The sequence below is a fragment of the Centroberyx affinis genome, unplaced genomic scaffold (genome assembly GCF_046629955.1).
Source record: "Centroberyx affinis isolate AG114_WGS23_722 - 3 ecotype Tasmania unplaced genomic scaffold, CSIRO-AGI_Caff_v1 ptg001395l_1, whole genome shotgun sequence".
In the NCBI taxonomy this organism is placed as follows: domain Eukaryota; kingdom Metazoa; phylum Chordata; class Actinopteri; order Beryciformes; family Berycidae; genus Centroberyx; species Centroberyx affinis.
This window is the reverse complement of record NW_027279877.1, coordinates 133,075-148,016: the sequence shown is the minus strand read 5'-3', so window position 1 is coordinate 148,016 and position 14,942 is coordinate 133,075. Positions and strand designations below refer to the sequence as shown.

The 14,942-nt window shown below is 42.7% G+C and overlaps 1 protein-coding gene across 1 annotated transcript in view; it reads left to right on the top strand.

The window, feature by feature from the left end:
• The first annotated feature begins 305 nt into the window (after positions 1-305).
• Positions 306-14,942, top strand: part of flt4 (fms related receptor tyrosine kinase 4) — a 38,110-nt gene continuing 23,473 nt past the window's right edge. Inside the window, exons 1-2 of the mRNA XM_071526223.1 lie at positions 306-439; positions 13,916-14,012. Of these exons, the coding sequence (XP_071382324.1) occupies positions 382-439; positions 13,916-14,012 (155 nt within the window). The 5' untranslated portion in view covers positions 306-381. The remainder of the gene's footprint in view (positions 440-13,915; positions 14,013-14,942) is intronic.

Below are 14,942 nucleotides of genomic sequence, written 5' to 3'. Positions count from 1 at the left end.
CTCCCCCTCCAATCCCCCCCTCCAATTCAGCTGGAGCTTATTTTATGAACTGGATGGGTGGGTGTGTGCGCGCTCCAGTCACGAGCAAGGGAAAGGGAAATCATTGTAAATCCCATTCAGTGCCTTATGCATCCTTTTGACAGGAAAAAACGCTTTTCTTTTCCTCAGCATTTCGGATCTCGCATATCCTCTCAGCAGAGAACAGGCATCGCTTGGCTGAGGTTCACCTGAGTTTTTTTTCACCCCCATCCACGGACTTTCTACTTTCTACTTTCTACCGGTCTATACTTTATCCACCTCTGCACTGATCACCACCATTAAAACTAACGAGTTTAATGAAAATACCGGCTAACCCTTCTGGACTGGACCGGAGATCTGGAAATGAAGACAGATTTTACATTTTTCTGTCGGACTTGGATTGGAATTGCATATGCCTCAGGTGAGGAGACATCTGAAAGTTTTGAGCGCAAAAGTTTTTATGGAGAGTAAAGAGCAGCTGTTGACTATTGACAATACTGCCTTTCAGTATATTCTCCAACGAGTATTTCATTGATTCGAGGTGAATTGAATTGCGTACAACTATATTTCGAGAGGCCTAAATAAGTTTTATTTATGTTAGGCTGCAGTCCGAAACCCATGAATTGACTATTCTGTATTTGACTATTCTATAATTTTATGTTTCATTTACAGCAGTTTGCAAGAACTAATTTTCATCTATGTGTAGCTTCCATACATTTAAAAACCAATCCGCCGGTCTGCAACGTAGTACTTTATTTCATGTCCCTTCAAGAATTTCATTTTTCTCCTTAAACCTTTGCTCTAAATCTTCTTTATGTTGGCTTAATGCACATGGGTTTTTTCTATATAATCTTAACATGAACAGGGAGACACTGGAAACGCTGTTATTGATCTGTCGTGAATGATAAAAGTTTGTGAGAAGAAGAGTGAAATAATGGGGCGCCCAGTGGGAATCACACAGTCAGCACGCAGATAGGCACTAGGGGGAGGCATGCAGTTGTTGAGTTTGATAACGATGTACATGAAGTTAATTGATGATGCAAACTAAGGAGGAAAAAAATAGATTCTATTACCTTGAATTCATGTGATTTCACGGGATGGTGTCAGAGTATGTAGGTCACATTTAGAACTGACAAATCTGGACTGGACTGACATGGGCCTGACCTCTGGGTGGCTTACAGGACACTGGGGGGGGGGGGTCAAATCATTTGGAATGGACTTAGATTTCAGGCAAAGTCATTGTAAACTGTCCACCTCAGCAAGACTTTACATCTAGTGCTGAGTCTTAAAGTCTTCTTTCCCTAAATCAAGTGAAAACATCTGCCAGTGAGGTGAGATAATTTCACTTGTTTCCAATACAAATCTACTTGTTTCAAGAATTTACCATTCCATGTTTTTTTGTTAAATTTTTCAGTCTGATACTAGTGGGAATGATCTGCCTTGTTCTGCCCTGTTTCAAGATATTATTCACATGTGTTTCGAGATAATTCCTGAAACAAGTGAAACTGCATTGTAAACAAGAGGATTTATCTCTCCCTGTTGGCAGAGCTTTTTCTCATGTGCTAAGACAAATAAGATTCTATGTCTGAATATGACACTTAATAACTTCTTAAGATGCACAATGTGGCAGCTTTGCAGTTTTATATCAAGTACAATAAACCAGTAACATACAAAGGGTGCCTTGATTTACTAAATACTATCTGGGATGTGACTCATGTTGTTTGCGGTTTTGCCCTGACTGATTTGAGACAGAGTTGTTCATCAGTGATTGCTGTTGAACAGCTGGTCATATAGAACTGGGAATACTTGAGGGACAGTTGCCATATGGCTGCCCAAATCTTAACTCCAGAGTGGATTGCTCATGCTGCTTTCATATGTATCACTGAAGCAGTCACATTTGAGAAGCAGATAAACAGTGGCCTTGTTTTCAGTGGGGCTTAAACACTAATGGCGTCACAAAATCCTAGTTAGGGGGCATCGCTTGCTCTGTATTCTTCCTTGGCCTCTTCAAATGCCCCTGGTAACATTAAACATTAACAACTCTCGGTGTTGATGGCAGAATTTATTATGTGTGACGAATGGCTTTTGGCGAAAATTTAGTCTGAAGCAACCCCCCTCCGCTTTTCTCACCTTTTTTCACCTGACCATATGTGCTTTTGAGTATCCCAGCCATACCACAGTTTTGAGGCCTACGCAACACACACTCATGAGAAATACATATAGGGGTTTTAGAGTCTTTCTGGTTAAGCCACAGTGCTTTGTAACCTGCAGCCCTGTCAAGACATAAAGTGTTATGTACCGCCTTATGTACCTGTAAGTTTGAATGCCAGTGTGCACTCACATGAAGGTAGAGCAGGAGAGAAAGAGCCCATATTCTAACTCATTGATCAATATGTGGGCAGCTGTTTGCCCACTACATCAAATCAAATTGTATTTAATGATAAGACACATAATGTTTTGTTTACATTGATTTAAATGAGGGCATGTGCATCGCTAAAATAAATATTTCCCTTATGAATCCAGAGCATGGCATCACAAGATAGACTGTCAGACTCAGAGGAAAGAACTTGATCTCAGCAAGGTGCGTGTTCAGACTTAAAAAAAATCTTGTTAATAAACCTAATCATGTTGCTTTAATCTTCTTTTAGAGGATTAAATACCTGTCTCTCTTCAGCAAAGGCAGTGTGCTCTGAAACCGTTGGATGCCGTTTCAATTTGATGTATTTTCTTAACCCTAACCCTAACATTTGTTTCAAAACAAATGCAAATGTGACAGTAAAAAGACAGGCGCTGCGTTTCAGGAGCTCACTTCATGGTCTCCGATTCAGGCACGACAGCACCGACTGTCAGAGGAGAGGATGGAGGGACACGGTGATTGTAGAAAACCACAGACCTGCCAGCCCAGAAGTCATTGTCATTTTAGGTGGGAGGATGTAATTTACACAGCAGCTGCACTTACGGAGCTCTGAGATTTCACCCCGAGCCATTTTGCTACTGTGTTCCTGTCACGCACCGTCTCGGGGTTTGAATAATGGTAGTTCCACAACATTTATTACACAGCCACTGAATTTCTCTCTTATTAAAAAAAAAAATCTTTTCTGTGCAACTTCACTATCTCAGGCTACTATTGGAATATAATTGCATTATGACTCATTGATTGATCCAGCTACATTTGGCTTCCTTGTTTTTGCTGTCTCATAATTCGCTATAGCAAAAGTGCCTTCCAGTCAGAATAAGCACATATGAAAGTTTTTTCTGCCGCTGAGCTCCTGAGCAGAATGAGCTCTGGCTTACTCTGTGTCTTGGGTGCATAGTGTTGATATTGCTTTTAGCGGAGTGTTTTCTGTACGCATACCTCTGCTTGATCAGATCATCCCAGAAATCTGACTCTCGACTCTGGGTATTATTCTAGTCATCCACTATAGAGGTCGAGTTGTTTTAGCCAACAATAGCCCCCTATTCTCAGCGCTGATCTCAGGATTCAACCTCAGGACTCCAAGGAGACGACTCGCTCAGACCCTCAGCGTCCGTCCATGAATATCTTGTTCTATCAGCTGGGGAGCGGCCCGGAGGAGAGAGAGGAATGCTGCTGTTCCGTGTGGGAAGCTCTCGGGCAATAAAGTCCAAATAAATAGGGAGTCCAGTGCCTCACTCATCACAGGCACGGGGTAGCAAGGCCCGCGGGGCGTTTGGGGCGTCTGGTTATACACATTCTCGTCAAGCGTTTGCTAGCAGCTCATTCTATACAGACACCACCACCCAGAGTATGACTAAGGCTGAGAGATAAGCTGTTTCAACACTAGGAATCTGCAGCAAACGCCAAATATGTGTCCAGTCGGTGTTAGATAGTTAATGAAAACCATCTGTGTATTTTTTCTGACCCCTCTATGTTTCCTGTGCCCTGTTTTTATGATGGCAGGACTCTCTAAATGGTCCCCTTATTACTTGACAGGACAATTAGGTGCTCTGTGTAAGTTATCGTCCCTCATTACAGCATATTGACCCTCATTATGGCATAAAATAGCTTGCTGATCCTCCGTTTGAATCACAGGCAGTGTTGTCTATCATGGTCTGCGTTTGACGGACTCTCTGTTGGCTGTAAATGAAAGCATTACAAATGGAAGGTGATTAACACGTTCAACATCATCCCTTCAGTCTGAATGCCGCAGTGTCTCCACTCCAAATGTTGAGACAACCAGCTACTACTTTGCTGAAACACTGTACGTTTCTCTTGCAAAATGAAACATATAGCATTCTTAAACACTCTCCCACACGAGACGTAATTACCATGCAGAAGAGGTTTAATCTGTTGACTACCTCTCTCTCACTGTCCTTTCCCTCACATTCACACAGCACACAGTTTCATATTACAGTTGTGTCAGTGGAGGACAACAAAAGGCAGTGATTAATTTTAGTGATGCTTCACTCACTGAAGGAGTTCTTGAACTATGTATGAATGTATTAACCAACCCATTATGAGCTAAGAATGGGGGCTTTTTGCACAAATGTGTGAGTGCTTTTCTCCGGGAGGTAAATTATATTATTTGTCAATGTCATCCATAATTAAGTGAGAAAGCAAGAAATAACGATGAGAACTGCACGTTTTTCAGTTCAGGATAAATCTGGGTGAACAAGTCCCATCAGGATTTGATTTGACAGGAACATGGTTTTCCCAACAAATTAGGGAGTTTATCAAAATAAGACCATGTCGATTGGCCAGATTTGGCCAGTTGGAGTTCAGCTTAATTAGGAGGTTTCAGTCTGAGTGAGTGATGGTCACACATTAGCAGATATGCCAATTTACAAATGTTTACCTTGGTGTTGACTTAGCATTTTACAAATTCTCTCTATCGGTCAATTTAAGACTAATTGCATGAGATTCAGCGCCTGCAATTGCCAGAGAATAGCTATTTATTGTAAGTGGCACTGACAGATTCTGGATGAAAATTGCTTTGTGGCATCTATTGCCTTTATTATTTGATCACTCCACGCACATTTTAGAGACAGAAACTGAATCCTGGGACACGGTGGCTATTGCACGGATATTACAAGACTCCAAAGTGCTTGCGTTGCTTAGGAACAAGCAACATTTAGAACGCTTATCAGTTTAACGAGAGCCACCGTCGCTATTATGTTCAAGCTGCTGCTCACGCTGAGGCAGCTGTGTGTGGAGGGGTGCGACTGGACAGTGAGTGTAGGGTTTCATCGGTCAGTGATACCTCTTGCCCTGTCATGGGAGGTCACTTGAGGTTCATGGGAAAGAGAGCGTTGGCAAAGCAGGAGGAAATTGCCAGTTTCCCCCCCCCCCCCTCAGGCATTCAACACCGATTCGCTGACCCAGCCCACTCCCTCCGTTGGCCTTGTTTGCTACGGCAACTTAAACTGCCGCATTGATTTAGCTCACTGGGACATCTGACGCGGCAGCGGAGACTTGTTTATGGCCTGAATCTCCTCCAATTAGGCAACAAGCACGTTAATGGGGCTCCTCAAAGTTTGGCCTCAGAACACGCACAGCAGGTCTTTTAGGAGTGTGCAAGACCACAGCAGGCCTAGATCGGACTAATCCTTGGTCCTTGCTGGTACTCAAAGGCATGCAAATATTTTAGATGTTTCACAACAGAAATGTCGCAGTCAGCAATGGAGGATTTGGGACCCAGTACCCTCCTGATGAAGCAGTTACCAGAATGTGTTTCGTTCTCTTCCCAGCAAGGGAAATAATTTCTCAATAATAAAAATGATGACATGTGAAAATGAATTGCCACAGAGGAAGGGCCTGAGGTGTCCGGTGTGCCTGTGAGGCAGGTACAGGAAGATTTAGTCAGGGACAGAGGTTTTAAACATAGGAAACCAGCCCAGATGGCCCACCGCTGCATCCTTAATTTGCACCCCTCCTCTGGCAGGATGTTGGAAAGGCCTAACTCCCAATAATGCAGAGGACAGGGACACAGTGCATGTCATCCTCCTCCATACTAACAATGAAATCAAAGCCAGTCTGCCAGTCAGTCTGTCGCCTGGCTTGGCCCGGCCTTGTGTCCAGATGACAGAGGAAGTGGACTTTATTTCTTTCAGAAAAAAAGAGAGAGAGGGCGGGCAAGAGGGTGGGAGGGAGACAGAGAGAGAGAGAGAGAGAGAGAGACAGATAGCGAGAGAGAATATATAGCCGGGGCCGGCTGACTCCACATCCCAGAGAGCAGGTCTGCTCCGTGGCCCGGCTGGCCTCCTGGCTGGCCTCCCATCCCCAGCCGGACATGCGGGGCTATTTCAGATTTCCTCAGCCAGACACTGTGTCACTGAAATAACTATGCGGCTGTATTGTCACCTACGTACTGTAACTATAGAACCCTCCAGCTAAAAGTGTAATTCAGTTCCAGATAATTGGTTAACTGTCTCATTTCAAGGCACGTTTATCCCCTTACAATTTGATTTTATTTGAATGTATTCTATTTCAGAGATAAGATGTCTGAATACTTCCAACTGAATATGGAAGATAGGCATGACTTACTCTAAAAGAAATGAATTTGATTCAATTCCGTTGTCATCCCCCGATTCCAATCAGCATAAACGGCGAGGCAAGCAGATGTTTTTGCAGATATGATTAATGTCAAAATGTCAATTCACTTTCTGTTTACAAAATCTTGAGCAATACACACAAGTAGCAGTTGCATTTATAGACTGATACAAATTGAATATTCAAGGCTTTTAAGTGAGAACAGTACAAGGACAAGGGCTTGAATGCTGTGATATGATGTTTTTTCACCAACATATTATCACAATTAGAGTATCTGTGAAAACCTCTGTGGGCATTTTTGAAAGACTGCCACGCTGCATCCTTTCTGCTAAATCGAGACTCTCAGAAAGGCTTTATTTGTTTATACAGCGTTCCTCTTTTCCTGTTCCTGTCATGTGACTGATCAGGGACAAAAACTACAGAGGAGCAAGGAAACACTAACGGCAACATCTCCTCCACTGTCCATGAAAAAAGGAAGTGAGAGAGGCATGAACACGATGAAGAAAACAGGAAATTTGCTGGCGATGAAAAAACATTGCGCCGCTTTTCACACGAGCTTTTTAATGTATCCCCGTACCCGCGGGGAGAGAACCGCTCCTCTCCACGCATACCTTTGATGCTCCAGTCTCATGCCTTGTATCTGTCTGTCTGTCAGAAAGGCTTTACATTTTTAACTGGCTTAGAGTGCCTTATGGCAGCTAGACTCCTTCCACTGTATGTGTATGATTTATCTATTGTCAGCAGGAGTTCTCCATAGGCTGGAAATCCTGAGTTGAGAATTCCCTGACTGTGACAAATGCTATAAGCCACGAGGACGGCTCAGTGAAAGGATAAGGTGAATCCACATATGCCGAGAGATGTAAATGAGAACAAGATCTATAGACCTTGCAGTCACTGGGGAAAATCTGCATTTAGATTCATAGACAACAGCAACCAGGTAATACATTTGGATAGAAACCGTCACTGTAACTCTGTAACTCTGGTGCGGCACTTGGACCTATAGGATACCTACCTTGGATTAGTTCCTGAAGTTAGATAAAGCCACTCTAGGATGATATTGCTTTAATAATTCATAGTCTGCTTGTTTACAGCTGTCATTAGGCGTGCGAAATGACAACCGGTCATTTGAGTCATTGTGTTTGTTATCATATATATATTTATATGCAGTGTTAATGTAGAATAGAAGCATCATAGGAGACTTCTGTGGCGGCCACAACTGCACATTAGCATATATTTTACAGCAGTTCGAACCCTGTAATTATCCCAACTAAAGTAACTGGGGGTATATTTTTCAGCGTTTTTTTTTTTTTTTTGGCAAGAATTAAAACTTGCTGTCACATTTTACAGAACTAAAATTGATGAAATAATCCCACACCCTTGGACCCATCAGTCTTTCTCCAGCGCCTCTCACTATTCTGGCCCTTCAGACTAAGATATAGAGCTAGACGCTACCTTGGCACGCTGTTTACACTTTTCAATTGACAGGCTGCCATTCACACATCTTTCTTCACTGTCAGCTGGGGTATGTGTAGCCGAGACATCAAAGTGCAGCCTGATGCATATGTTGAGTTAACAGACACAATCGTCCTTGAAAAATTCAGACTTCTGGCACTTAGCTCATACATACATCTGGCACTTCCATCATGACGGAGGCATGCAGCGCCGAGCAGGCAGAGAGACCAGCTGCGTGAGCCGCTGTGTCTCTAATGTAGCCATCTCTCTATATGATCCCTGTCACATGATTGGCATGTGTGGGAACAAGGCTGACAAAACTGTTTTCATTGCCTCATCATCTCCTTGATCTTAATTCGATTTTACCTCCCAAAGCACATTGCCTGTACTTATCGAATCCCCTCTTTTATTGCCGTTTTAAACAAACATAAGCATCTTAAGTTTTTTTTAGGCCACTAAATCCTTCGTGTTTTGCTTGAGAAAACCAGCTGGGGCTGGGGCAGGGCAGTGTACACAGGCAGCACTCCCATAGTGAGAATGGGTTTTCACAACAACGGAGAAATCACATTTCTCATGGGCAGTTCACTGTGTCATGTATTTACAAGGACATGCTCAGTGGGCTGTTTCCCCGAGAGGAAGCCGTGTCAAAAGGCTCTTTTGCATCATCGGTAATGGTTGGAGTCAGTTTAATTGCTATTTGTGAGTTAAGAATTAGTTTAATTGTTTCTGACAATCCTCAGTGATCAGTGTGTCAGATATTTTGAATGCAATATTGTAAGGTTTAGAAAGTCATTAGAGTCTTTGTCATTTCAAGTGTTTCCATAGAAAATCAGCTACAAGAGTAACACATACTTGTCAACAACTCCCTCCCTAAGCTGCCTGTTGGTGCATTTCTGCCTGAAGGAGAAGTTTACCACATGTAAACTTCAGTGTTTATGCCCTGTGTAATCATAAGATAGCAAAAGGAGTAAATCACCATATGAATAACGTTTTATCTTTTCAGATTAAAATGGTGATGTTGCTTCTTGTTGGTTGAAGCTAATCACCTAAAGCTGCTGCTTATCTCCTCAGCACCAGCTGGAATGCATGGGAAAAGAGGGGAACCAATCTCAACTATTTTTCTGGCTCTCTGCCCCTGTCCACATTTGTAAGGTAGTTGTCAAGAAGCCAATCACCGTCCTTTTGAGTTTGTAGGCCAAGCAATCTTGATAGATGTTTTCTGTTTTAACCCTCCTATTACGTTAGAATTTACAGACATTGTTTATGTTTGGGGTCAAATTGACCCCAGCAATTTAAACCTACAAAAAATGACTGTAATTGAAAGTGTTATCCAAGTTTACACTTCAGAACATCAGCAAGTAACACATAGCAGTTAGTAATGAAAAATGTTGTTTGGTCTACATGACCTTGAAAACATATCATCATGTTAAATTTTATATTTACCAGTTTTCCCCATGAAATTAGGAAACATCATCAAGTATCAAGCTGAAAAAATAATGTTAATCATGTTTTTAGAGACGTTAAATGTTGAATGGGGTCAAATTGACCCCAAACATAATAGGAGAGTTAAGGAAAAAGTTACTGTTCCTACCTTGCAACTGGAACAAATGCTACAAAATAACAGAATAGACAGAGGATATTACTCTTAAAGGATGATACTCTTGAAAGAAAGTCTTGGTAAGGGAACTGAAACACATTTTCTTGAACCTGTAGTATACTCAGAGATTGCCTCAATATTTTTGTTGAGCTAGTCATTTTCTTTTTGAAGTTGCAGCGTTGTGTACAAAAGGATAACAGGGTCTCCTTACGCTTGAGTTCACAGCTGAGGCTGTGCCTGCTTATTGAACTGTCCACCTACATACTGTTTGTGCTGACTATATACCAGCTGAAACAGCTAAACAGCACTGCCTTGAAACCGTGCCTGTATATAGACTGCTGGCCTCATTTTGCTTCACTGTTTGTTTATTGTATAATAAGACAGAATTAATGTGCTGTCAAGTGCACTGAGTGATAACATTTATTACAATGCTGACATCTGTCATAAAAACCATTACAAATGGTTGCAGCATACCAAGCAAACGTGTTTATTATCATGACAAGATATGCTATCACCCAAGAACTACTATGAAAGTATCTGGTTTTGTTTGGCATTCGCTTCACATTACTGTACGTTTGAGAGATTTGTGCTTTTAATTACATTTGACAGAAAGCAAACAATTTCTAATGGGATTATACATCTTCTCAAACCATTTATATAACTGACAGGCTCACAGCACTTCCCTCTCCGGCCACTCACAGTTTGGAAACATGCAGTATATATCCATATGGAAGATATTGACATCTGGCACCCACCAGCTTCATCACTATGACACACTAGCTCTGTGGAGAACGGAGAGGATAAATAACAGCTCCCGAAGCATCAGTTATATAGAATGGCTAAGAGTCATCTATATAAGTCCTAGAAACTGCCCCCCTTCCACTCTCATCAATCCGAAGTGTCAAAATGTTAGAGCAGTCGGTGTCTGTTTTGGCCCGCAGCCATAACCCAGCACACATTAAGTTATGACTGAGGCTCTCTCTGTGGCATCTCCTCCAGCAGGGAGAGAGAACCACTAAAGATGACAAGTGGCATATAAGAGATCCAAAGTTGAGACAAGCAATCAGGCGCACATTAGCCTCCGCCTCACCCTGGAAATGGACCGTGTCGGCGGCATTCAGCTCAGAATACAGCAACGTTTGTCATGGAGTTGTATCAGCTTGAGCGATCCAAGAAACACTCTGCTTGACTTCAAAGCGCTTTTCCCGTGACTTTGTGTGGGTGTGATGCCTACTTTTGCCCGCCGGTATGTTACACTCTTGCTGCACGGTGATAGACTTTACCTTAAGTTTGAGCATTTTATATTGTCAAAGCCGAAGTCCTCTTTCTAAAGAAAATGCATGTTTGCCAGGTTTCCCTCCCAAAGACACTTCCCACGCCTTGTTGTCTTGTCTCTCAGGGCACAGTAATCAGCCATGACATTTCAAAAAGATTTCAATTTTGCATTCTGTCAGGAGCCAGTGTGTGAGTATGAAAAGAAGTGCGCTATCTCTCCATCGATCGTCAGGCAAGAATTCATCATTGAGACTCAGCTAGCGCTTTACCTCGGGATTTAGCATTCACGCTGCACATCTCTCAAGAAGAAAAAGCCATTCTCCCACACCGCAACCTCACCTCACCCTATACATTCCTGTAACCCTTATTTCTCCCTGTATTTCTGGGAGATAACTTTTATTCAGGCTATACTGAATGTTGAATGTATGTAGAGAGATATGTACATGTCTTCTGTCTGTCCTAAGTCTCACACAGGGCCTTGCAGTGTGTCCTTTGTCCTTGTACCATATGGTGTCGAAATGTACTGCAAAGACAAATTCTGATATTGTACATGGCAGGTAAAATGAATTTGATTCTCATTCTATGTCTCACACTAGGATTTTCTGTCATTTGAACAACATCCTGCATGATACAATATGCCCTCCATCTGTGGCCACAGGGAAATACTCAGGTCCACTGTCCTTGGTGGGCACAGGAGAGGCTGAATTCATGAATGTTACAACAGTGGATGGGGAAGGTGTGGGAGGTCCAGTGCTAGCCAGCCGTCCTTCTAAAGACACCTGGGACTCGGCAAGGAGACGATTTCTGTTGTTCCCCTCCCTCAGCGTGTGTAGGAAATCTGCTACTCCCAAAATAGGGGAGGTGTGAGCTGTCCTGACAGGAATTTCCTTTCTCACTTTCCCCTTGTCCGTAGCTCTGGGGGGCCCTGTGTTGGCCCCTCTGTAAATTTATGTCTGGGCCCTGTTTATCTAGGTTGACCCAAGCAGCACAGACGTGTGTCTCAGGACATCGACTGAAATAGGTGCAGTCTGATCCTTCCAGAGCCACACAGCCACAGTAGCTGTTTGGCAGTCTCACTGGGAGAAAACATGCTGGCTATTGCCCAAAGTGGGACACAGTGGGCAGTGGCGTGTTGTGGTGGGGTGGGGATGTGACCGAAGGTGGTGGCAGGTTCACATCTCAGCTAAGACAATATGTTGTGGAAACTAAACTTCTCCTCTGGGGAAGAGTTAAAGATCTCTGAAAGAGGAGGCCCATCCAGGCAGGAATACCCTGCTGGGAGCCAAGCTGGGAATGATTCATGGCTCATATCTGCTTCCCGCTTCAACCCCCAAACTTGTTTGTTTTCTATCAATATGGTGATATTAGCTGTCCCAGCTCGCATTCATTTAAGTGTATTTTTGGTGGGTTTTGTGTGGTTTTAAATCATCATAAAATCAACTTTAATACCCGAGCAAAGAAGGAAACAGACATCACTCGATGGTTTTGTGGTTGCCACTGTGATCCCAAGCAGAGATGAATGAAGATATTTGCAATATATGAAAAGTGGGAAAGAAAGCAAGAGGGTCAACACTAGCAATAATAAAAAGATATGGCATTGTTTGAAGAAACCACGTAAAACAATATAGTAATGAAGACTTGACTTGAACTTAAACGAAAAATGTACCCTAAAACACTTTAAACACAGCTTTAAACAGCTATTGGTGATGTACCATGCATTTCTGGGTATTTTTCTTATTCCTGTGGTTAACGGGCCAAATGAAGACGATTGATGACATTTAACAGTATAAGAGTATCTGAGGGTCGATTTTTCCTTTAGCTACTCTTACATACAGTATATAGATATATTTAATGTTAGAGTAGCTGCTTTGAGTTAAAGGGATCTTTGAGATTCTCTCTGTGTGCAATGTTGGAGGGAACCCAAGCTGATCAGGCTTTTTCCATCGGGATCAGCTCTTCGCTGTAAACATGATTAACAAATATTTACAGAAGAGTAGCCTCGCTCTATTGTGCTCTGTGGGCAGCAGGATGTGTCGGAGGAATGAGTTTTGTGTACATGAAACACAGCTGTCCAGAACACTGGGTTTTGATTGGCGTGAGGTCATGGCTGACTGTTGTGAAATCAAATTGCTGCTGGTACTGGAGAGAGGAAGAAGTTTTTGTTTTTGTCTTTATTACATGTGCTTGACGCTTATAACCTTGTGATAAAGAGATAGGCAGTTTTTTATGGCTGTGGAAGAAAGAGGTTGATACTGTGTACCATGCAATAAAAGCTTTACATGAAACACATGTTTACTCTTGAAAGGTGTTTACATTGATGTAGCATTGCTGTACTATTTGCCCTTGAATTCCCCCCTACTTTGTTCACTCTGCTGGGAAAGTGCAATACGGTGCATAAATACAGCACACATATCAGAGTCATTTCGAACTAACACTAAGCAAGATTTGAAAAATGGTCATCATTTGCTTTTCGTAAATACAAAGAATGCCTCTCCAGCTTCGAAAAGCCATCTCGGTCTGCGCTCCCTCGCTCTGCTATTGCTGTGTGTGTTTTCATCTCTAATGGTATCCAGGTGGGGCATAAGTCATGGTGACACTTTTATATATGATAGACCGTAGGTGTAGGGACTGACTGAGTGCTAATAGCACCCTGAGGGAACTTCAAGACGGTAATGACATTCTCGACTGGCCACATTAACCAAACACAAGTCAATGAAGTGAATGCGCTGGTAATGAATCAGAGGCCAATGGTCTCCACGGTTATTTCAGAGAGGGAAGCAAGCAGTTCCAAGCGGCATCGCCTCATGAGTGGGCTGTGATTTGTCTGCCTGGACGTTTCTCAGCGGCAGGGACCCGGCTGCCTTTCCCTCAGACTGCCTTACAGCTTGTAAATGTAATGAACAACATGCTATCTGAGCTGCTGTCGTGTTGGATTTCAGATTCCCGATGTGTTTCAGAGATTTGACAGGCTACTAGCAGCGCTGTCAAAACCACTGGGTCCTGATTGACCCTCGGTAACTTTTTGTAACATAAATCTAACGCAGTTGCTCTGTTCGCTCCCTCAGGTCTGGTGATTGGCTTTTCTATGACTCCGCCCACCCTCGACAGCCCCAAAGACGATCTAGTGATTCCAGTCCACGAAACACTGACCATTACATGCAGGTAGGTACTTTGCAGTGTGTGCTGCGCCTGTGTGTGTGTGTGTGTGTGTGTGTGTCTATGTTTCTTGTTAGTTCAGGAACAAAAACATACAATAACAGTACAAGCAAAACCAAAAGTTGCACTTTCTACTCCATGATACTGACCTTAGGATATCATAATAGATTCATAGCACACATTATTACTGCAAGTCAGTTTTTAGTCCGGTTTTCACAGCACCTTGATTTTCCTTGTGTAAAGTGAACTCCCCCCAGCCACCCCAACACCCACCTGTCTAATGCAAAACCATGCAAACAAAAAGTGCACGCCCTTATGTTATGGTCAGAGGGCACAGAGAGAAGTTTTGTTCTTAAAACACAGCCAACAGTATGTTTTAAACTGAAGCGATGTAAGATATGAATCCACCTATAACCATTCTTTATCCTTATGAAATCTCTGCTGCGCTGGTTGCTGCCAAGGCTCCACTCTATTAAGCATTTTTTTTTCTACGGTAGCAAGAATTATGTCTTTGGAAAGCTGGTGATATCTTTGGCCTTTCTCCATCACGGTACTTAAATAGTTGTGTGCATGTAAACCTCACATGGCCAGTGCTCCTGAGAATCTTGCGAGAGAAGAAATCAGTTTAATTTTAGTCCATTTAGTCTTTACAATGTGCAGTTTGATAGGCAGACACTATTCATGAGGGCATTAAAATAGCCTACAGAATACATTCATTGTGCTCTGTGAGTCATTTTCAGTCATTATATTTTGGCACTGTCTGCAAACGTGCACATTTGTAGTCGGTGGAGGCAGGTGGTGAAAGCGTGCCTATCGTTTTTCAGACAGCCATTATGATTGCACTCAATCTCATTCATAAAGCCCCCGGTATAACATATCTACCCATAACTAAATTTATTTGACAAAGCAGTGGTGTGTGGATGCAGAGGGGAATTT